The sequence below is a fragment of the Zootermopsis nevadensis genome, unplaced genomic scaffold, assembly GCF_977971745.1.
Source record: "Zootermopsis nevadensis isolate Lab colony 2312 unplaced genomic scaffold, Znev_1.0 Znev_ptg000012l, whole genome shotgun sequence".
In the NCBI taxonomy this organism is placed as follows: domain Eukaryota; kingdom Metazoa; phylum Arthropoda; class Insecta; order Blattodea; family Termopsidae; genus Zootermopsis; species Zootermopsis nevadensis.
In genome coordinates this window covers 15,521,199-15,545,545 of record NW_028259144.1, presented here as the reverse complement: position 1 = coordinate 15,545,545, position 24,347 = coordinate 15,521,199, and the positions used below count along the sequence as shown (strand labels likewise).

General features: G+C 36.9%; 2 protein-coding genes and 1 long non-coding RNA gene across 13 annotated transcripts; 2 read left to right on the top strand and 1 right to left on the bottom strand.

Annotated features, from left to right (window-relative positions):
• The first annotated feature begins 60 nt into the window (after positions 1-60).
• On the top strand, positions 61-5,928 carry sel (canopy family protein seele). 6 transcript variants are annotated; one of them, XM_022061018.2, is made up of 5 exons: positions 61-219; positions 398-488; positions 790-905; positions 2,689-2,895; positions 5,577-5,928. In XM_022061018.2, the coding sequence occupies exons 2-5, from the start codon at positions 404-406 to the stop codon at positions 5,736-5,738; spliced, it is 570 nt and encodes a 189-aa protein (XP_021916710.1). In that variant the 5' UTR covers positions 61-219; positions 398-403; the 3' UTR covers positions 5,739-5,928. The 6 variants fall into 6 exon arrangements, with proteins under 6 accessions (XP_021916710.1, XP_021916713.1, XP_021916715.1 ...); XM_022061021.2 differs by having other exon boundaries at positions 63-207; XM_022061023.2 differs by having other exon boundaries at positions 70-235.
• On the bottom strand, positions 1,828-8,110 carry LOC110828363 (uncharacterized). The gene is made up of 2 exons (XR_002542637.2): positions 7,970-8,110; positions 1,828-2,738 (listed from the first exon to the last, which is right to left on the bottom strand). It is a non-coding gene; the product is annotated as an uncharacterized LOC110828363 (long non-coding RNA).
• Stlk (Ste20-like kinase) lies at positions 6,658-15,008 on the top strand. Of its 6 annotated transcripts, none has more exons than XM_022061017.2 (7): positions 6,658-6,682; positions 8,638-8,820; positions 10,301-10,533; positions 11,889-12,060; positions 13,068-13,275; positions 14,248-14,505; positions 14,716-15,008. In XM_022061017.2, the coding sequence occupies exons 2-7, from the start codon at positions 8,650-8,652 to the stop codon at positions 14,787-14,789; spliced, it is 1,116 nt and encodes a 371-aa protein (XP_021916709.1). In that variant the 5' UTR covers positions 6,658-6,682; positions 8,638-8,649; the 3' UTR covers positions 14,790-15,008. The 6 variants fall into 6 exon arrangements, with proteins under 6 accessions (XP_021916709.1, XP_021916707.1, XP_021916708.1 ...); XM_022061015.2 differs by lacking the exon at positions 6,658-6,682 and adding an exon at positions 7,500-7,884; XM_022061016.2 differs by lacking the exon at positions 6,658-6,682 and adding an exon at positions 7,909-7,986.
• The last annotated feature ends 9,339 nt before the right edge of the window (positions 15,009-24,347 follow it).

The window sequence follows — 24,347 nt, the reverse complement described above, 5'->3', positions numbered from 1 at the left end:
TATGCTTGAATATCGCCATCTTAGAAATGTAAACAATGCTACCAACGGATTCATTTCCACTTCGAACTTGACGTGTACTACAAGAGAAATTTAATTTCACATAATCACACGTGTCACAACACGCACCCGCCTTGAACCAGAGTTCGTCCGTTATTAGAACAACAAATTGCTTACAGCAGTACCGCAAATTGTTCATGTGGTGACACCGTGCGTTTACAGGTGTTTTCTTTTACATGTGTGATAAAGGTTTTATAAATCCGTTAACAACCATTTCAGTGTTTATACAAATAATTTGAAATCGTGAGAACATAGAAATTTCCAAGGTTATTTTAAAATATTTCAGGTCTTTCAAGTCCTTATCTCTGTCGTGAAAATGCACGCATATTCTTTCTTCCAGATCAACATGCACTTCATCTATAGTCTTCTGCTTCTCGTATTCCCACATTACACATTGGCCTCCGTGGATCCCAAGAATGTACGGTGTTTAGGCAAGTATTTGTAGTGTTTACATTTTTATTTTATATGTGGTTTTATTTCACGACTCTGTAGTGACGGATGATACTAAAGGATATGGAAGGAAGCAGTCATTGTTTAGTTTAAAGTACTGCCCCACCATTTGTAGGGTCTGAGGAAGACTACTTAAATCCTCAGAATAGCCGGTCTCTGGGTCGAGATTTGAACCCGGAACCTCCCGATTGCGAAGCAGAAGTGCTTACCACTTGGCCGTTGGTTTGGTTGTGGTGTCATGTTCCATTCCTGGTTGAGAACGAAACTAAATCATTGTTTCAGTGTGCCAGAGTGTTGTAGAAGAAATTGACAGTGTAATTCAGAAAGTTGATCCAAAGAGGACCATGGAAGTTGGGAGTTACAGACTAGATTCTATGGGGAACCAAAAACAGAAAACTGTAAGTAAACTTTTTGACTGTGGTCTTCTGGTATGTGACACCATATAGGCTTCTGGATGGTTACCAGTTTGTTGGAGTAACCTGATGTCTCCAACTTCAGGATAGAATTATGTCAAAATCCAGAGGACCACAATGTAAACTTTCACTGCTATAAAAGCCAGGAATTTCGTGAAAGTAATTGTGTTGGTTGTCAGTTTACCACTAGCTATTCTCTACTCCTGTAACATAACCGTTAATAAAGTAGATAAAAAGGATGGTAATTTTCCAACATTTTCTGTTAGTGATATTGTGTTTCTTTTCCTAAAAGTGTTCCCTTATTCCACATGAACCCAGTTATCTAGAAGAAAAAGCACATCTTTTGACCAGCAATAATAATCATCAATAGTAATGTTCATATGTAAAATAAATACTTTTAAAGCCAGTACAGAATTTTGAAATTAACCTACTGAAATTCTTTTTGATTTTGGGGAGGTATTGCTGCTCTATCTCTTTTATCTGCACTTATTTTGCTACTCCCATATTTTTGTGTATGTTATCAGAACAGACAATAGTGGGGATGGGTTAAATAAAAGGAAAAGGCAAAAAAAATAAAGACCACTCACTAAAGACGTGGAGAGTAAGAACTATGCACATGTAAAGTATGAATTTGTGATTTCTTATTGGGATTGTAAATAGATGGGGTGTGTAGTTTGCTTTATTTTTATTTGGAAACAAGCACATGTGTTAAACAGAAAACTGTCTGTAACAGGAAAAACATTCAGGTTCCTTGGGATTGTGTTATAATTGGGTTTACTGCATAATATTTGAAGGGGTGAAATTTGGCATTTAACTTGTCTCCTGTGTGGTCCAGTCCATCTTCAGAGTAGCTTCAGCACTACATCATTCAAGGAATTATTGTTATGTGATAACATGGATTGCAGTGTTGTGAGATAAAATTTGTTTATTTTCCATTCACCCTCAAGTACAGTTGTAGGGGTATAGCATCTAACACAAGAATAACCATCTTTGCAGGCTTTGTATAAATCATATATAGACACAAAACATATACAGGGGTCAACAAACTCTGCTCATCCATGATGAGTGTATTGTTAATGTCTGTGATGTGATGTAATGTATATAAAGTATCTTGCCATTTGAAATAACCTTCTGAACTGGCATTCACAAGCAGGCTTATTTTAAAATGGTATGTGTAGCTTTCTGTAAGCTTTCATGATTGATATCTTTGTCTGTTACTGTCAATGATGCACTGTGAGAGTTTGTGTCTATGATTTCTCTTGATTTTCCAAGTTTTTTATGTTCACCCACAAGTAGAAATCAAGGTGTGTTAAGACTGGTGAACAAGGTTGCCAGGCACGTGGACCTCAACAAACAATCCAGTGGTATTCATAGCACAGATTCAACTACTATGTGACTTGTAGATAAGGTAGTGTGCCATCATGTTGTAGCCATGTTTGTTGAAGAACGAATGACCCATTTAGTTGATTGTCAATAAGACTGTGTGGGATGCAATGATCAAAGGATAATGGTAACAGATTTATCAGATAATTACATAACCAATGAGATTTCAGCCCATGTTGATATAAAATTTTTCACTCAAAATAAGCCAATGAATAACCACCCAGAGTTTTGGAAGACATTTCACTGGACACACTATATAAATACCATATTTATTCTTTAGAATTCAATTTTCTCATTGTTTGTTCACAAATAAGTCATTACACAGCTGCAGAAAGGTCAAATTGGCTAGGAATAGCATTGCTGAACAAGCGATGACTTGTTGCAGGTGTCTTATGCTCGCTCTGAGATGCATCTCACAGAAGTTCTTGAGACAATCTGTAATAAGATGGATGATTATGTGAGAGCTACATACAAAACTTCAGGAGAACTAACACTGTTACGACTCATTGGCGCAGATGGACAGATGAATCCAGACCTAAGCCACGTGGACATCATCCAAGATTCAGATCTTAACAAGAGCCTCAAATTTTATGTGAGTTACATTGATGGTACTAAATCAGAAATAGAAGTAATTAATTACTATGTGTGTTTAATTGCATCTGGTCTTTGTTACCCAAAAGGAAAGGAAGCAAAATATGGGAACACCTGTTTTAAATATAACACTCGGATAAGACTAGACTTAAAAATTGCCCCAATTTTTGTTGGAGAACTGTGTAAGACTAGCAGAGCTTTCGATCAAATTTCAGACAAATAAATATCAGTACTGGTTTATATCAGTTATATCCAGTCCCTGAGAAAATCATATGAATACAAGCCCAAATGATATCAAATAGTACAGTTTTTTGCACCTCACCAATGTGTTTTTACAGCCTGTTTATGTTTTTGTTATATTTGTTCACCCTGCATATTGAAGTATGTCGGAGTTACTTATTGCAACTTTAAGTAAATAAATAATAGAATAACAAATTAATTTTTTAACAAAAGTAACTAAGTACATATGAACCTGTTATCCAAGAACTTTTAATAAGCTTACATGAAGTTTCAATAAATCACCTACATAACTTAGTAGCAAGCAGTTCTCCCAGATAGGGCAAGAGTGGCCATAGTCTTAAAAGGTTCAGAACCTCTAATATAGTTGATAGAGATTTGTTTGTTAAATGGTGATTTACCCCATGTATATTTGTCAGCAACATTGTATCTATTTCAGAACAACTTATAAACCCTGCCTTTTTAATTAAAGAGAAATCTGGTAAAGCCTGGAAAATTCATTCTATATGAGGGCTGTTCAGTAAAGACTGAAAGTAAGTCTTGAAGGAACTTTCATTTATGGTGGTTGGTAGCACTGACAGCTATGAGTCAGCATCTGCAGTTATATGTTGCTGCATGTTGTACTTATGCTGTGACCTTGATTATAATGTATGCTTATCTCTTAAGTCACACATCCACTGTGTCAGATGATGAAAGCAGAACATGCTGCATTTAAATTTTGTTACCACTCAAAGAAAAGTCAATAACCTCACCCTCCTTACAGCCCAGGTCTAGCCCCTTGTTACTTTTCTTGTGTTTCCTACACTAAAAATGCAGTCAAGGACATTAACTTTAAAGTAAGCCATCATACTCTTGCATAGGTTCTGTTGGCTCATAAAAATAAACTGTGCAGGATTAAACATGAATCCATGTTCCTAAACCCTCTAGATGTAATTGGTCTCTGTTTCTTTCCTTCCTGACTTGCACCAAGAAAACAGTTATACAAGATGGTGTTATAAGACTTAGAAGAAAGTTGAAGGATTTTCTTCTTTGTGTTGTAAACCTTAATCAGATTGAGAAACTGAAAGAAGAAATCAAAGTATAGAAAAATTTGAAATATTGCTAGACTTAGAGATAGCATTTGGCATTGGGAAATGTTAGGACAAAAAACCTGATACTTATCCATTTCGACATATGTAATAGAAATTTAAATCAAATTCCTGTTGAGTATTCAGAAGCTAACAAATAGGATAAAATCTTAAATCAGGGCATGAAGTTGCAATGTGAAAGTACTGGGTCTACAATTTATGAGGCTGCAGTCGTGCTTGCATTGCGTGGTTTGCTGGTGCTCTGTTGATGTCGGCGGGAGTCGTGCGTGTTCTTCTGGTGGGTGACCGGCGAATCAGTTTCAGTGCCGCTAGTAACAGCGAACTACGAATATTTCTCGTCACTGATACATGTTATTACATTAATTGTTCTTACCTTGAATCACAAAAGATGTTCAAAGTCACTTCCTTGTGCTTGCAGGCAACTTCACATCTCGTTAACATGTTTTGAAATACTCGACGAAGCTCTTCTTGGGAAATTGTCGAAATCAATTGCCAAATATTTTCTTTAAGTGCTTCTGCAGAGTGCGGATTGTTTACATAAACCTTTTTCTTCAGCATGCCCCACAGGTAAAAGTCACACGGGTGTAAGTCTGGGGAACGTGGAGGCCATTGATCGATAACTTGTTTACCAAGCACTTCTCTTAATGCTAACATCAACCGATCAGCTGTGTGAGCTGTAGCATTCTCTTGCATGAAGAAACCGTAAGTCTTTTCTTCATCGGTCATTTCTTGGAAAAAGGGTCTTACTATTAAATTTACATAACGTTCAAAATTTACCCGCACACTGCAGAATCACTTAAAGAAAATATTTGACAATTGATTTCGGCAATTTCCCAAGAAGAGCTTCGTCGAGTATTTCGAAACATGTTAACGAGATGTGAAGTTGCCTGCAAGCACAAGTAAGTCACTTTGAACATCTTTTGTGATTTAAGGTAAGAACAATTAATGTAATAACATGTATTAGTGACGAGAAATATTTGTAGTTTGCTGTTACTAGCGGCACTGAAACTGATTCGCCGGCCGACCACGCAATGCAAGCACGACCACAGCCTCATAAATTGTAGACCCAGTAGATACACTTAAAGAATAGTTAGTGAAATTAAATTACACATTGATGCCATTATAGTTCCTTTGAGAGATCCAAAATGGGAAGACAATAAATGTATTCATTGGAGAGACCAAGAGAGAAGACACATAAAAGAGACAGGAAGAGAGCTCCAAGAGGTGTAATTATGGATGGGAAAAAAATGGAGAATGTTTGTCATGAGATTATAAGAGATGTGTTTATATATATATGGCTCTTTCAGAAATGTGGTAAGCATTGGTTTTAAGGTAAAGTGTGCTTTTCCATTTGTAGTGTGAAGGCATTGTGGAGGAGTATGAGGAGAATATCCTGCGACTATTTGGCAGAGATGCAGATAACATAGACATCAAGCTATGCTCCAATGAAGCAAATCTGTGTTCTCACTCAGAGTCAGACGCCGATGACTATGAGTTTGAAGATAGGGATGAATTGTGATGGTGTGTTCAATGTAAACATGTTATTTAATTATTGTTATTATTGCATTACATGTCTATAATTGTAATATTTTTACCAGAAATGTATTCAATGTGTCTTCCATGATTTTAAAATGAAGTACAAAATTGTTTTCTGTTATTGCATTGTTACTAAATTGTTAAAATAAATCAGAACATTTTTAAGGAACTTACATATGAAATTCAGTGATCAATTTACCCAAGCAAGACCTTACTAATAAAAAGTGCAAGTGCCTATATCCCATATAATTGAAAACATTAATGTGTATTATTTTCCTATTTTAGAACACATGACTTGTGTATTATGTGCAAGTGTAATTACTCATAAAGCCTATCCTTTACATCATCATCATGGGACATGCACACTTACCAATATCAATCACACTCCAGTCTGAAGAATTAACATTGACATCATAGTAGTATTAAAAATGAGTTTTAGCAATAAAAACTCTGAAGACAGCCATCTTCGTACTCACCACTGTGAGAACTTAAAATCCTACTTGGCAGTAACACATTTTGCTTTCTTAACTGCTGTTTCAAGATTCTACTTTGCCTAAAACCCAATTCCAAAGCTGTAGTGCTTGTTATCTTTCCATATTAAAATAAATATTTTCTCATTCCATGACTACCATAATCAGGCAACCAAACCTCTGTATGCTTATCACTAGTTAAAATAATTAATTAAAAGCATTGCTATTGGTGTTTTTATTAGTACACTTTTGATGTTTCAGTTGGTTGTGATGGCCCTGTTTGTATTGTTCTTCTATTGATGTTGTCTGCATTATATTGTATAATTGTATTGATGTTACAAATCCTAGTTGTGTTGTAATGTTTGGCCCCTGTCTTGTCCTTTGTGTGTGTGTGTGTGTGTGTGTATGGTCAACAACTGATCAGGTATTCTACACTTCTCAGACAAGTAGAGAAAATGTGAGTACATTGAGACAGAGCATCATCTTTTTTACAGACTTCAAGAAAGCCTATGATTTAGTCACAAGAGAACTATTACACAGTATTCTCACTTAATTTCACATCATCATGAAATTAGTATGACTAATTAAAATGTATTTAACCGTTTGAAGCCAAAGCATGTTTATGAATTCAGTCCATACCTGAAAGAAAACACATCTCCATGACAATGATAAACTGGTTAATGCTATTTTAGGAAATAATATCTTAGCTCTTCCATGTGAATACATATTCTCATTAATGAACTTTATTGTAAATAACCAAGAACATTTTCAAACTAATTCTGCTATACACAGTGTCAACACAAGGAATAAAAATCAGCTTCATAGACAAATTGCCAACCTCTCATGTTTTCAGAAGAGTGCATATTATGCAGGGATCAAAATTTTCAACAGTCTACCATCAAATCTCACAAGTCTTGTAAATAAAAAGGCAGATACATACATCTTTATTACATTCCATGGATCCATAAGTTAGTCAGATGACAACAGGATGTAGAATAAGTCATAATAATACATGTTATACAAATACAAGTCATACTATCATATAAATGTCACAAAATACAAAGGGTTCACATAAAGTAGAGATAAGTTACAAATAAATCCACCCATTATATTATTATTATTTAGTGTTCTGTCTGACGACAGGTCCATATGAACAGGATCCTTCCATCCTTTTCTCGGACTGGGACCTGTTTATATACGTTCTTGGCAGATGATCCAGAAGTGGTTTGCCATTGCCTTCTTCTGTACCCATTATATACAATAGAAAAAATTATGACGTACTTGTAAACATTAGAAATTCATCGACAGAGTAAAAGGAGTGTGTAATTAAGTATCTTTTTAATGCTGGTTTAAATTGTGCCTTTTTATTTACAAGACTTGTACTGCCTGCACGCAGTCACGATGCTGATTTGTTCATCACAACTCGTTCATTCGGAAGTTACATCACCACTGGGAGCCCATCGTTTTACTAAATAAATGCTTTACTCAAGCTGGTTTAATAAATTAGTGGGATTCAGCTAGACATTTTATTGCAATTACACCAATTGGCACGGTTTAGAGAAGCCAAATCCTACGAATAGATTGTAATACATAATTTTGTGTCGTTAAATTATTAATGGAAATTCACAGAAGAAGAAACGAAGGTTTTCGTCACTCTTAGTAAGCTAAGACATAACTACATTTACTCAATTTGGAACGAAGTGGCTGGAAACATGACGAAAAACACTGAAGCAACATGTATTACCTTCCTATGTAGTTTAGGTTCGTTACGTATTCGAATTAACATCAACTGCCGAAAATTGCAATAATAGTGTGTCGTACTAGTATTGTCATTGGTCTTATACAGGAAACAGTATTACACTGGCATTCGGTATCAACATTAGCAGTTACATGTGCAGAATTGTAAAACTCATTATTCAAGCGACTGAGGTGTAGCCAACTCATGTTCACGGAATGTATTATATATTTAATCTGGTAAACGGTATGCATGGCACCATACGTTAGGAATAAAATCATATGATTCTGCCTGAAAATAAGCCAACGCAAGTTGCTGTACCCGGATATTCACGTCGGCTGATTTTGTTTACACACTCCATTTTCAAGTATTGGTGTAATGATTGAATAGTCGTAGCGCATATTAAAGTTCAACTGTTTTACGAAACATGGCTGTGTGCGTTAATGTTTAAGGTATGGGAATTGGCTAATTTCTGTTAGAATATTATTGAGTGTGATATGGTTAGCAAATGAATAGTTTGCCACTGCGTATGTACAAATAAATTTTTGAAGGTAAGTGTTTCTTGTAGCTGCAACTAGATAATCAGTAAAAGCTAGGTTATAGTTTCATATAGGTTAGTAACTTCAAAGTGATATCAAATAACTCTACATGCAGAAATGTGAATTCTTACATTGCAGCACAGCATTGATATGCTGATGTTTGAAGCAGACCCTGCACATTACCAGTTGTGCTCGGATTTGGGTCATTGCTGTGAAGATATTGCTACAGTCCATCTTGCCAGACATCTCCCTTCTGGTACACTGGTTGCTATTAAAAAATTTAACATGGACAAATCAAAGCAAGAAGCAAATCTTATCCAGGCAAGTATACATATCTTTCACTCACTATCTTATTTGTGGTGCCCTACAGAGTAACATTACTCAAAGTAGGGGCTGAAGTACCTGCCTGTTTTCGTCTGTCACAAGAAATTCTCAAATTATTCGTCACTTCAGTATGCCATTATTAGTAGTAATTTTTTGCAGAGTTTAATTAATATAACAATAAATTAGGATGGGGAACTTTTTGATGCAGATGACTTTGAAAGAAACCAAGCACCTGTTTAGGATGTGGAGTTGGTCCAACTCTTACCTTTAAACAGGGAATAATTTCTATATTAATATTAAGTTAATTATTGGCTTTTATATTTTATTGCAAAATATAATGAGAAATCTGAAATGCCTTATATTACTTGATTTGATTATTTCTGGATACATACATTCACAGTATCTTGTATTTCATGTCTCTTATGCATATTACTACTTTAAATGAGAGCATCCACATTATTGATATTCTCTCTTTTCTGTATGAAACTTTGAAGATTTTGACATTTTTAATAAGAAATTATATATATAATAAACATCCTCAGGTCACAGATAGAGGTGACAGCCACTAGATGTGGAGGATAGCTGTAAATATGTTGAATAAGCCCAAGTGATAGTTTAACTGGGATCTAACAGCCCCTCATTGTAAAAAAAATTAGCATATTATAAAATGTCATAAATAACCTTGGACTTGGATTTGTTGTTTTCACAACCTAAGCAACAAAAGGATATGACCTTTAGAACTTGGCACATCAGGAATTTTTATTGGGCAGGTTCATTCATATCAGTAGCAAGTCAATTAGAAAAATATAATTTCGATTTAGTGGTATTACAGGGATCATATGGGACAAAAGTAGCATTGAACTAACAGATGGTTTAAAATGTATGTCTAAAAAAGGAATGATACTTTTCACTTGGGGTAAGGTTTTCTTGAAGGGATTCAGATCAGAAGAAAGCTGAGTCTATTAGCAATGGGATGTTATATGTAATAGGTCTTTGGAGTGATGTTTTTTTTTGTGTGTGTGTGTGTGAAAAGAAGAGACCTTGGCATAAATATGATGATGATAAAATGGATGTTAAGTGAAGAGAATGTGAAGGTGTTAACTACATTCAGCTGACTCAGAGCCAGGTTTGTTGTAGGGTTTTGTGAGTATGGTGATGAATGTAGCATTTGAGGTTCACATGATGATGAGTATGAATATGGCTGACTTCTGGGTTGTAGCACTGTGTACTGATGATGGAGGCAGCAAGGACCTCTGAAATGTTCTTAAAATCCTACCAGACTACACAGTGCTAGAAACCAGAAGGCAGCCATCTTCATATTAAACTTCCATAAAAAGCAGGATATTCAGCTTCTAAAGCAAGACTGCTTCACAGAGTTTCTGTGTTAAGTTAATGTTTCATTATAGTGAATTCTCAGAGTGTTTGGTAAATTCTGACCATATTAATGAAGTGTGTGATGTGGAGCCTTGTTTTACAGCATGAGATAATCCTGACAAGACAGCTGCAGCACCCTAATGTTCTGCCATACTATGCAGCATTTGTGTCTGGTCCAGAGGTGGTCGTTGTGGCACCCCTGATGGCATATGGTTCTTGCAGGGATCTGCTGTCTAGTCATTTTACAGATGGTCTTCCTGAGGCAGCCATTGCTTTCATTCTTCGCGATGTTCTCCAAGGACTAGATTATGTCCATCGAAAGGGATACATTCACAGGTATGGTAGGCTGAATGAAAAGATGCCTTGAAAATTTGTTGTAGTCATTGTTGCAGCTTCCACGTCTAAGTTGTCAAATTCAAAATAAATATATCTCCATGGTGTATGAGCCAAACACAATGTCAGTAGTTATGCAACAATATGAATTGGCAAAATAACAAATCAGATACTGCGGGTTTTGATACTAGTGCATGTTTTGTTGAAACTTCCAGGCTACAATATTTGTTGTGACTGCTTCTAATGCTAAAAAGAGGCAGTTAGTCATTGGCTTCGTACTGTGGAAACCTGGATTTAATCCTAGGACAATACATGTGTGATTTGTGGTGGACAATGTGTATATTGTTCTAATGTAGTTCCCATTTTATATGAGTTGACAGATGAAAACTTTCCAATCTCTTCTACCTTCTTACTGTATTTCTCTTTTATTTCTTGTCAACATCTCCTCCTCTTCTTGGTGTCTTCTAATACCTGGCTGAACCACCTTATTCTGGGTTACTCTATGGGTGTCTTCTTTAAATGCTACTTCTAACATGTGTCATATCCTTGTTCTATCCATTTTCTCTGAATGTTAAAACCATTTTACTCATGTCTCATTTAATTCTGTTTATAAATTTTGGGTTTGAGCTACTTTTATATTTAATTCTGCCCCTTCTTGTTTTTCCATCAATCAAAAATCATTTCACATCCATTTCATAGAATTTAATTTATTTTGGTTTCTCATTGTAAGGGTCCATGTTTCAGTGTTAAAAGTTAGAATTACTTTAAAATCTACTTTGTAATTTTTTTGCATTGTTTTGGGATGTCTCTTTTCCATATTACTCTTCTATAGTTCAATAGAATTTAGATGAACTGATCATCATTTTTCTGTTGGTCTCTCCATCAATTTTTCACTTCTGAATTTATGTCATTGATGTGGTTATTTTCACATTTGTGTCTTGATTTCTTGAAATTATATAAATATGTTTTACTTTTAGAGTGCACCAGTATTCCAAGAATATTTTCATAAGTTTTATAATTGAGTCAAGGGAATTTGTTAAGAGGGTGATGTAAATGTTTAAAATATGCAATTTTTAAAAATGAAGTGACAAATAAACAATTTTAAGTCTTACGTCTTTTCAACAAAGTTGAGCCGTGTCGTCTTGTTATTAGACAAAACAGAATGTCTAAATTTTATTGCATCTTATTGGTTGGATACTCTTTAAGTATTATTATTTGTTGTGTCTGAATTTATTCCCTGCTGTAATGTTTTTATAAACAGTGCAAGCTTCCTTTCCAGCCACCTATCAGCCATTGTCTTCATTATTGTGTGTTATCAATTTGAAAGGATGAGTTTGACTGCTGGGCATGTCTTCCAGAGCAATACGTGCCAGCCACATTTTAGTGTCAAGTTGTGGACGGGCGTGCCTATCTGGGCTGCGTTATGCATGTCGGATAGTAGAGCATGGTCGTTGGCAGCGTTCTGTGCACTCCTTCCCTTGCAGCACAGCGTGCAACCTAAACTGGCTGAGTCCTGAGGTGCTGGAGCAGGTGAGAATTAATGCTGCCTACTTCACTCCTTCCGTGGAAGGAAATACCTCATTTTCAGTGTATTTGGTGCCTTATAGTTTCTCTGAGTGTCTCTTTGATCATGTTAGTTGTGACTCATGTAATTTGACAGGGGGAATTGGTAATAGCTATTGAGTCTGTTTGGACCAGTGTTTTTCCACTGCCATAATCTTTTGACTGGTGTGCCATGTAATGGACTGGGGTTTTGTAGCTGAAATGTGGATACAGGCCAGGGCAAACTTGTTTGAAATTAAATGAGCTGTACAAGCCTTTGTGCAATAATTTGCCATCTTATAAATTGTTTGTATAAAGAATTTTGCAAGCAGCTTCTGTTTGCCCTGAATTCCAATTTCTTTCACAGTTTGTAGTGCCTTCGACTGGCATGTTTCACTTGACACAGCATAACCAAACTGCCACCCCTTATTTAAATATGAAAAAAGCAAACTTTTCTTTTGCCTCTGAAAACAGTGTTTTTTGCTAACAGACAGACTGACTACCTATTTGTAGAGAAAGATTGTTTGTTTTCAGCATCAGATGCAATTTCCACTCACATAAAACGTTGATTTATTATTTCTTCTGCTTCTCTTGCAATCTTAATTTTCTCTCTGATAGTAATTGATCACATTCACTATGTTTCATTCATTTCCAACTTTTGTAATTATATTTGACTCTTACAGCACTAAAACTGTTGCACATGAAGTATCAGTGTGACTGAGATTTCTGTATTCAGCAAGGACTGTCATATACTAATTGAAAACAGTGGACAGTTTACCACCTTGTGAGACCTGTTGTGTTTTAATTGCAGTTGAAATTTAAATTTTTAATATTATTTAAATAATTTTTAGCCTTCAGTACCTGTTGTAAGGGCATGATGCGCCACTGTTCCCTTACCTTTAACCACTGCACTGATTTTGTTATTCATATGAAACTTTGCCATTCTTAACACTTCTAGTAAAGATAATCCCACATTTTTCATGTTTTATTGACAGAATTTGCATGGATACAATGAGAAATCAGATGTGTACAGCATAGGAATGACAGCGTGTGAACTTGCAAATGGAGTCGTTCCATTTGCACACACGCCAACCACGCTGATGCTGACGGAAAAGGTCCGAGGCTGTGCGCCACAGTTGTTGGACCACTCTACACTGCCATCTTTATATGATGACGATGGGGGACAGCAGTCAGCACTCCACGGTACTAGCCTCTCTGCTTCACATATTAGTTCTGGTTCACTACTGTTCCCCAGTTACAAGTCTTTAATAATATATTTAATTTGTAAGGAATGCAGAAAGTTTGGTGCAATTATTTGTTTAAAAGCTTTACCGTCTTACTAAGAAATTTAATGTTAAATGATAATATATTAGCAGTATGTTGCAGAAAATGCAAATTGATTTAGTCATTATTTTGGAAGTGGTAGAACATATGAGTATGCACATCACATGAGCTGTACTGAATTTTATGGCAGATATGGTGAAATTTTTTTCAGCTTTAAGGGAATTTACAATATCAGACAGAGTTTCTGTCAATTTGGAAAGTAGCAGATTAATAGAAATTGATCTCATTAACTTTGGAAGGGAGAAATATGTGCTTGTGTCAGCGTTACAGGAAATAATGAAATGTAAATTCACTTTCCAGAACTACAACAATCATATTATTAATGTAAGTGATGATAAATGTGTGGAAGTTGACAAAAAAGATTGATGCTAGGTTATGCATGATTAAGAAGCAAGGAGCTCAGCAAATCAGATTTGCAGCTGTATACAGAAAAAAAATCTTGGCTACATGAAAATCAATTAAGCCAGGTTGGAGGTACATACATACATCATATGTGTATACGTATGATATGAAGCGTTTAAGTGATTAGCACTCTTGCTGGTCAAGAGTATGAATTCCAGTCTATAAACCAGCTGTCATAACTGAAGCTGTTCATGGTTTCCCTCAGTCCCTCCAGGCAAGTACTGGAGTATATCTTAAAATAACCTTATTTACCTCCAATTCATCATTCGCAACATCCTCCTGTTTTATGCTAAGTATGTATACAGTTGTTAACGTACTCAAAGATGAGTGACCTTGAAATAGCTGCTACACCTGGCCGTTCATGAACATACCTGGCAAATGAATGGCCTTTTGCTGTGGTAAGTTGTTAACTGGCAGTGCATCATGCAGACTCTGGTGTAGGGGACAGCGTGGCCAGCAACATGATGCAATTGAAGGCCGTGCAGCAGCGGAGGTTCTCGGAACCCTTTCACCAGTTAGCTGAGTTGTGCCTCCAGAGGGACCCCACCCTGCGGCCATCGGCCAGTCAGCTCCTCGCACACTCCTTCTTCAAGCAGTGCCGTCAACGTCATGCCGACACCGCCCCAACTGTGCCGCGCCTCCTGCACCCGGTCATGCCAATCTGTGATCGCAGGGTTGACAGCCAAGGTAATCTGCAGGCTTTCTTCACTCTACAATAACATTTATCAGATTTAACAAAAATGGTTCTCCATTACCTAAAAAGTATATAACAGAAGATAATAATATTGTATACTAAGTTTTGTTGTTTTTATAAAGTGATTTTAGTGTTTGTGTAAACTCATCGGATGTGTAGATCTTTATAGGGAAATTGCCTAGATAACTGAAATCTGTTTGCAGATGATTTGGCTTCCATCTTGGCTGCTGAGAAGCTCGCAGAGTTAGAAATTGAACCTGACCAGTGGGACTTCTGAACTGCCTTGTTTGCAGCTCTTCTATGAAGAGTTGTTCTGCTGACTACAAGTGTCTTAACTCCCTGCTTATGCATCAGCTTCCTTCTGTTCGTGTAATGGCTTGAAGGCAGCGTTATAATTATTGTAATATAGAAGAGCATAATGATGGTACAAAGAACCACAAAATATGTAATTTATGTTGTAAAAATGTGATAGGGAATAAAGGAACTGTTATCTTAATGCTTATTTCTAGGGATGTGAGAAAACTGGTTTTTGGTTAGAATTTGAATGTTAAATTCTGAAACATTTCCTCTGGTCACTGACTGCAGATATACAAAGCAAAACAACTACTCTGTCCTGAAGATGGAAACAGCGTGTTTCTCTGAATTGTTGGTATCTAACCACAAGCTCAGACACAAAATACCTGCACTGCTATGAGAACCTTAAATCTCACAAAAATGTAGTGGTTCTTTGATGGCAATTTGATCGACAGGAGTATTTCTGCCTCCCCTGAGAAATTGTATTTTTGAAAATTCTCAACTTCACCTTCTACTATGGCTCTCCGGTCTGTATTCGGTCCATGGCCTCAATTCTCCTCTTCCATTCGGTCCTCTGTTAGGTCCGTCTCTCCGAGTTTGAGGTTTCGAAACATCTTCCTTTTTACGGTGCAAGGTTGTTAGCCTTGCAACCAACCCCCAACCTGGAGGACCAGGGTACCTGTCTTAGTCTGACCCCTCCCCCTCGACCAATACGGCTAGGGAGGCCCTACCAGTAGCTATGCTACCGCCAGCCAACTTCACCTTCGGGTCAACAATATGACCAATCCTCTGCTGGCTTGTTCAGAAGTTCAAATTTGTGATGTAAGAGAAGTATGAAACTTCATTCCAAGAGAATGTCAGTTTGCAGTGGACACAGCAGGCTAATATATGACAGTGCTGTTCATCTGGAGTCCAGCACTGCCATAGACGCCTTGTACCGTGCGTTTTTGGATAAATGGACTTCGTGTGAATGGATGTGTCCGGGACATTTTCCATTATAAGACTGATGTGGGGAAACAATGTTCTTTTGAATGACGTATACAGTAGCAACAATTTAGCCATTGTTATGATTGTAGGTATGAATATGGATATAAATAGATATACATAGTGAGGCAGACACTTCTTAAATACATTAAATGGCTATATACGTGTGATGGATTAAACAGACTAAACTAGTGTGGTCTGACAGCTTACAAGCCACATCCAGCACAAATCCACACGTAACCAAGCCCACAGAATTATTTGCTAATTTGCCACAAGTTACTACAAGCTCATTTATTTGTTTTATTTCAAAGGATTTGAAACAGATTGTGATTCTTCATCTACTACTTTATGTAAATATGTCACATATGATAAAAGTAAAGTAAATTTTGTCCCACTATACGCCATGTAGGCGCGTGGGGTGAGAGGAGGTATAGCTCCTCTCTTCCTTGACCTCAGCACTAAATGGGAGTGAGTGGTCAGCATCACGCCCCGGCCGGCTTTACCCCCGGGACCCATTGTAGAGGAGGCTGGGTGGGCCCCAGAGCCGGTCTGGACGCAGAGGCTAGAGGAAAAAAATCCTCTGCCCCCGTCGGGGATCGAACCCCGGTCGTCCAGCCCGTAGCTAGTCACTATACTGACTGAGCTATCCCGGCTCATTGTCACATATGATATTAACTTTAAAATTCTACCATATAATGTAAATTTTCCAGGTAAGATACGATAAAAGCTGCTGGAGGAGCAACTTTAAAATATGTCTCCTTCTAGTACTTTGTGCACATTTAAGTAATATTTATATTTGTGATGGAAATAACGATTTCTTAAATACTTTGGTGTAAACGAAATAAATGAGATCATGGTAACTAGTAACAAATAAACAGACAATTTCGTGGATTTGGCCACCAGTTTCATCATGTTGGATAAAGGTATTTTATAGCAGTATAAAACTAACCTCTTTAGTTAATAAAGCTGTCGGAGTGTTAAACTGACCACTAACCTCTGTGGTTGCGAAATACATTAAAGAAACCTTGCATAGCTTCTTAAGAGTACCAACGCAGCACTTTGAGGATCTGTTTAAAACTTGTTAATGCTAGCCTGTCTCTGACCCAAGAAATAAAACCATTACCTTCAAACAAAAGTGATCAACCTGCATCTAATCACAAGACCTATTAACAGTTCGAAGCTTCGCATGTTCGTTCTTGCACTACTTGAAGACTTCATGCTTCGCGACTAGGGCACCTGTAAGGCTGACGTACAGTGAGCCCACGTTCTTAGTTGACTCATTCCGTAGCTTACTCTAACATCGTAATTTTCGTATCCTTGGTCGGTTTCCTTTATCCGTAATTTTGTTAATTGCCGTGCATTCCTAAATATGACTCACAGAGTGTAGTAGCGCCTTGCGCTGTAGACTACCGAAAGCATCCCCGTTTATTCGCAAGCGAGTAGTATTACCGACGATTTTATCCTTATTAATCTATTTTTACGTTAAAATTAGTGGGCACATATAAGCAATTGAGAAAGCTCAGAGGCCAACAGTAGTTACATCTTAGGAAATTAAATTTAAAATTGTTGCTGTGTTTTAAGCTTGGGAACGAGTGGTTATTAGAAATGTGGAAGCTGGTCTTAACTGAAATGATGAAGACTACAATCCAACCACCTCTAGATAATTTTTTCAAGATGACGGGTGATTCACAACCCTCAGTTTCTGCACTCTTAAGTTTCTTAAAATTGTTCAAATGTTAATTACTTTCTTTTAATTTAATTCTATACATATGCGTACGAATAAAATGTTTCCTATAAAATATTAAACTAGCCTAGATGTTTGTGCCGTATTATCCAAACAATGTGTTTTATGCTCAATTATATAATTTCCCCGATACGAATTGTCATTTTAACATAGGATTCAATAATTTAAATTCGTTGTTTAATTACACATCGCATTTTTAAGGACCCAGTTAAGGATGTCGAGATCTTACTGGCCTGTGAAAGTATATGATGACGCCTATAATTGGCACTGTTCGTACAGTTTGGTTAGGCTTTATGCACCACTTAAGTTAACATTCAGTAACTCTGCATTTTACCTGCTGGTTATATTTATGGGTTTCTTACAATTCTCCTTTCTCTAAATAACATTAACCGGTAACCACTTATTATTTATAATGAAGATGTGTTGTGTTTTCTTTTAGTTAGAAACTGGATTTTTAATATTATTCAGATTGACTTGTTCTGTGTTACATTATTATAGAAACGTAAGTCTATTGAAGTTGTGAATACGTTAGTGGCTCACATGCGAGAGGAACATTAAGATTCCTACATTCCTTGCATCCGGAAGGGTACATTGGCATATGAAAATTATCCTCTTGCTACAAAATTAATCCCAAACTGTCAACCACAAGGTAAAAATTTCATTGTATTTGTCTAAACTTGCCATTTGTTACCACCTTAACTTCCATGTATCATAAGGACGAACGGGCGAAGCGTGGGAGCTTTCTAACAAAGTATAATCTCGAAATAGTGGCTCTCATTTATTCCCATGATTTTATTTTCGTTTTTCTTATGTTCTCGTGCCTCAAAGGGTTAATTTTATGGAACATTGTATTTTCTTCGCAATTTAGTTATAGCCTGTGTTGATATATACCCTCGTCTTTTTCATTAGTCTTCCCTTTTATCTGAAATTTTAGATTATCCTGCCGTCCGACTGTCACGTTTAAGTAGCATAATCGGGACTCCATTGTAGGGAAAATTGTGTATTACGGGGTATTTTATTTAGTGTTCTGTCTGACGACAGGTCCATATAAACAGGATCCTTCCATCCTTTTCTCGGACTGGGACCTGTTCATATACGTTCTTTGCAGATGATCCAGAAGTGGTTTGCCATTGCCTTCTTCTGTGTGTGAATGGAGTAATTGTTGGGAAGCCCCCGGAGGAAAACTCCGTGTTGCCTAGACCACGGCCTTGCCCAACATAAGTTATAAATTCGGGCACCGCCGGGAATCGAACCCGAGACCCCAGGATTACAAGGCCACTTAAATTGGCCTTAAGCTGATGCTCTGCATAAATTTCAAATCTACTGAACAAAAGTCTGGTTTAATGTAATTTCTAATATAAAGTTTAATTTTTGGTTTAATGCAATGAATTTGCTGTAAATATGGATTATGTAGAATAATGCAAATACTCTGTTTTACACGACAGGTAGGTTAACGCGGGGAACTATATTTTGTAGCGGAATGAACTTGATTATTTGAAAGACTAGGCGTGAAAACTGTGTAATTGTTGTACACGGAACAGTGGTACACTAATGACGTTGTTGTTTAATATTCTTCACCAATTCTTCATTTCTCCTGGTAATAAATACAATTTTCTTCCGATGATTCACTACCTTCTTAGCTTAATCTTTATCATTATTCAAGGGGCTTTCTGCCTTCTTCACTGGCCTCTCTTTGTTCATTCACACCCGCAGTGCTTGCTAATTCACTTTTGTGGGATGCGGATAAAAGGCAAATGTTGTGGTGATATTATGAAAGCGGATTCATGCTTATTTGATTGAAAGCCGTAAGCCCAACAGAAGATTTTATGGACACCCCTTAATTATTACGTGAGAGAATTAGCATAATCACAAACATTTCTCATAGCTAATGGTTAGAGGTGACGTCTGTTCTTGAAGTCTTTACCCCTTTAACAACTGTGCCTACAGCGGCAGCTTTCATAAACAGTGTATTATAAAGTCCGGCAATCTGCTTGATGGTTGCAACGCAATTGGAGTAATTTCCTTATTCTATCCGCTAACACTGGTTCAAAGGAACCATCAGGAACCATCAAGAGGTTGCAAACGGTGGATGGTTTGTGACGGTAAGGAGAACAGGACAGCGTGACTTCTACGAGCGAGTTCAACAATTTCTTGCCTCTTCGGCTGACTTTCGTGTCATCTAAAAGCAGAACGAGACGTTTTCCTTCTGTTGGCTTTGGAAATTCAGTAAGAAAGAATTCTCCGATACTCCGCGGTGCTATCTGGTAATAGATCGTTCAGCAGCTCTCTACGCGTCCTAGCCCGTGGAAATGTAAACATCATTGGCACGACAATAACAGAGACTCTTAACTTGCCTCTTCCGCTGAGTCCAATTACTTAAATCTGCTTACTGCTTACGGTCGAAATTCCATTTTCATCAACAACACAAATTTTGTCTGAAATGAAGTATTTGTTTGACAAATATTTAGTGGAATCAGTTGTGTGAGCAATAGATGTGGATGCAGGAGACAGACATTCGTTCAGGGTGCCTCTTGAGAAACACGTAGAGCCAATCTGAACATACAATCTTTATAACCTTATTGAAATTATTGAATATTTCATTCCTTTCGACTGAACCTCAGTCAGCGTCAGTATAAAACAAAATAGAACATACTCAGTGAGCTCCTTCTCTTGATATTGATTAAAAACTGGTTTACAATAGGGCATAGACATTTATAAACGCAATAAATCAGCTTGAAAGTACCACTACAGCTACTGAATTACTTTTGCAAAGTTGAAGAAACAGGTCAATTTGTGTGTTCTGTTAAAACAGGGCACCCCTTTTTAACCCCCCAAATGATTTACGCTGCTTTATTCGGCAACCTCAAAGAAAGACGGCTTCCTGCTTACTCCCGCTTACACACCGCAATGAGAACAGCTTGAAATACAGCCAATTAACCCCTTTATACAACAGTAAGCAACTTCTGAATGTCCAGTAATCATACTGAAGTCTAAAGACCATGAAATGCACTCAGAGAATTACAGAAATTAGATATTGTACAAATAATCAGCGTCTGTCTTTCATTCGGTGTGGATAATTACATGATCCTCTTGCTTGACATCTGCAATTCACAAGTTAGCAACACTTTCCGTTTTGCTCAACTTTCCCAATTTTAAATCAGGAAAACTCCGTGTTGCCTAGACCACGGCCTTGTTGGGCAAGGCCATGATCTAGGCAACACGGAGTTTTCCTCCGGGGGCTTCCCCGGTTTCTCCGTGGCTTCCCAACAATTACTCCATTCACATACAGAAGAAGGCAATGGCAAACCACTTCTGGATTATCTGCCAAGAACGTATATGAACAGGTCCCAGTCCGAGAAAAGGATGGAAGGATCTTGTTCATATAGACCTGTCGTCAGACAGAACACTAAATAAAATAAAACCAAGAAAAGGAGATCATTGAGTACGTTTCTAACGGAAAACCGATTTTCTCGGACTGGCGCTACATGAAAAGTCACGGAACAACTGGGTTTTGATTCTTATTTTTTACTTTTCGTTTATTTAACTCACTGCCTACATTAAGATTATTTGTGAATGATGGGCTAAAAAAGTGGTAGAAAACGACCACGTGCTGCTGTAACGTAACGTCCTAGCATTCGGATGAAGGCGGGTCTGAGAAAAATCGCGTAAAACTCAGTCGGTCTTAGAGTCGAGATTTGAAATCGGATATACCGATTATGGAGCAGGACCGCGACGTTCGATATGGGTTTCGAATTCGGGTCTTTTGGTGACAGCAATTTTTCTACTCGCCACAAGAACAACCTTCTTACAAATTTCGCACGAACTACGCAAATTCATTCTGATCCTTTGTCCCTGTCTTTATTTTGCTGTTTTCCCTGTACGTTCCCATAGACCTGTGTACAAACTTGTATACGGGCGCAATAGGTTGAATGCTGCATCCAGGTATAGCTGATCGACGTCCTGTTAAGCTCTGCCTCTAGCATTATCGCCATTATTTATTACGCGAAATACGATTACCCCTTCCAGATAAAAACTGCCAATAAATCCATCAATTTGCTGTGCAATCTTTTTTATTATTTCCAGTGATGCCACACGCTTTCAGACGTCAACATAAAACAAATCTGATGCGATTATTTCACACCGTCCCTTGCAGAGATGCGCCTTCTGCTGTTTCAGTTATTACCATGCGCACGATAATATCCTATGCGCAATATGGAGCAAAGTTTTTCATGTGGCTCTTTTATAATATAGACGAATAAAATGGCTTTCTTTATGTTCTGTTAACAACAGTGGTTATAAAATGGAGATATGTATTAATTCGTTATGTAGAAGTTAACTAGGAGTAGGGGAGAATTGGGCTAGTTGTTATATTTAATTTAAAAACAGCATCTCATGAGTCTCGTATCTATTGATTCTCCCCTGTGCGCAGTTCGACCTAACGTATGGAACTTGTAGCTTGTTTATTACGTGAGCTAGGTTGATTTAAGTGTTTTTACCAGTAAAAAGTAAAAATTTTCTTCTGACTTTGAACTTACTTCCACGAACGTGTGATAAAGGCGAGTTCTTCAAAATGTCCTTACCTAAAGCTCTTTATATTGATAGCAATGCATGTACTTAGTTTTTCACTTCTGTCGAATATTGACATTGCTTTGACCATTAGATCAAAATGGCGTACTGTGGGGTCAGTTGTTACACTGGACAAGGGGCACCTTGTTACAGTGTATCAGCGTGACCCATATTTTTGCAATAAACTTGCGTTTGCAAATGATTACATTTTATTGTTTTATCAAGAAAGATGGTACGAAAGTACAAAAGGAAGACTGATAGAGGTAATACAAGTTTGGAAACGTTTAAGTTGGTTGCTGATGAAGTCTCTTCTGGAATAATCTCGTTAAGGCAAACTGCTAATATATGATGAAAATGTTTCATATGTTTGAAGTTAATGTCTGTAATTAATTGTTAATTGTTATATTGTCTGTAATTAATTACTTAGTAGTTGTGTAGTGTAAGGACCACAGCCACCGGGTGCAAACCCAATTGCAGTAAATAAATAAATAATAATAATAATAATAATAAACGTCTCAATTGTTCCTTCTGTTTACTAATACAGTGTGTTGTAACAATTTTCTCCTTCACTGTAACAACTAGCACCATAACAGGGCACATTGTTACAAACCGCCTTCTCTTAAATAAGCAAGTTTTGTGATGAAACAAAAATGAATAGGCCTTTGAAGAAATGTTATTAATATAGCCGAATAGTAGTAGTACCTGAAGCCATAATTGATAACTTTGTAAATTTTAAGAATAAATGTACAAAAAATCGTGATTTAAAATTGTATGAACTAGCCCCAGTCTCCCCTACTAAATTACAGTCCACGAAAATTGTGTTACAGATACTGTCTCTCCTCTTGTCTGCTGTCTTCCTACTCAAGTAAATATTCCAATGCAGCACAGGCCTAGTCGAAAGACTACATAAGCTTACGATACTGTACTATATGATAGCGTAAATTAGGTGCGGCGTACGAAAAGAACGTTTAATATAAAATTCGATCAGAATCAGTTCAACGGTTCTCGAGTTATGTGATGATACAGCACAAAGTATTTTTGTGTTTAATTATTTTTGAAATCGTATTCTTAGACTTACAGAACAAGTGTATTTGAGATAAAATATGTATTTAGATTTTCTCCAAAAATCTTCTTCGAAACATTTTTTCGTTTAGATAAATATTTAGCGATTTACGCTTGAGATGAGTGCAGGGATGCATGTAGATCTGCCGGTTACTTTTATTCGGTGTTAATGAAATTTGTAATGTGTTAACACATTTAATAAAATCCCTAGCATTTTAATCAAATCCATTTAGCGGTTCTCAAGTTGTTGCTTTCGGACAGCAAACGGACATAACGAAATTATAGGATTAACATCGTCGCCTTAGTATGACGGACTATACAGGATGAGTCAAAAGTATGTTTACAAACTTTGTGTGCGTGTTCCAAGATCAAAAATAAGAAAAAATGTTTCTATGAACATTGGGTCGCAAATGTTTAATTTAGGAAATAATATCCAAAAATAAGTTTCAAAGTATGTTTTTATTGCCAGATGATTCGAGGAAACCCTGGTGTGTACGAACGAATCCGTCAGTCTTGTGTACGTCGTGCTCGGGCATGTGTGGAGAATGGAGGAACAACTTTTGAGCATCTGTTATAAAGAAACATCCCTGTCCTTATACTTTGCAATAAAAGCATACATTGAAAATTATTTTTGGCTATTATTTTGAAAAAGAAACATTTACGACCCCATGTTCATAGGAACATTTTTTCTTATCTTTGATCCAGGAACACTCACACAAAGTTTGTAAACATTCTCTTGACTCACCCTGTATATGTACAATAAGCAACATTGATTGCTTCCTTTGTATGCAAGCTAATGAGAAACAAAATAAGTAATAAAGACCCAAATTCTGTATACAATTTGATATTTTAATTCCTACCAACATGGCAACCGTGCAAAATATTTTCTTCATAACTCTCAGAAAAATGTTAAAAAAATAAGCAGTGAACGAAAACTCTTATTTTTGTGCCACGAACGCGTGCAAATGAGAGACGGTCTGTACCAACGTGCGCAATTAGATTCAGTGAAGTGACACATGAAGACTCGATTTATATATATATACACATTTTGTGCCATTTCTACGTCACTAAAGCTTAATACCACGAGTATATACTTTTTCACGGATTTAATGTCGGCTTTAATTGACAGCCGCATCTAATCGGCTTCAAAAAATAGAGTACGTAGAATAACAATGGCTTACGTAA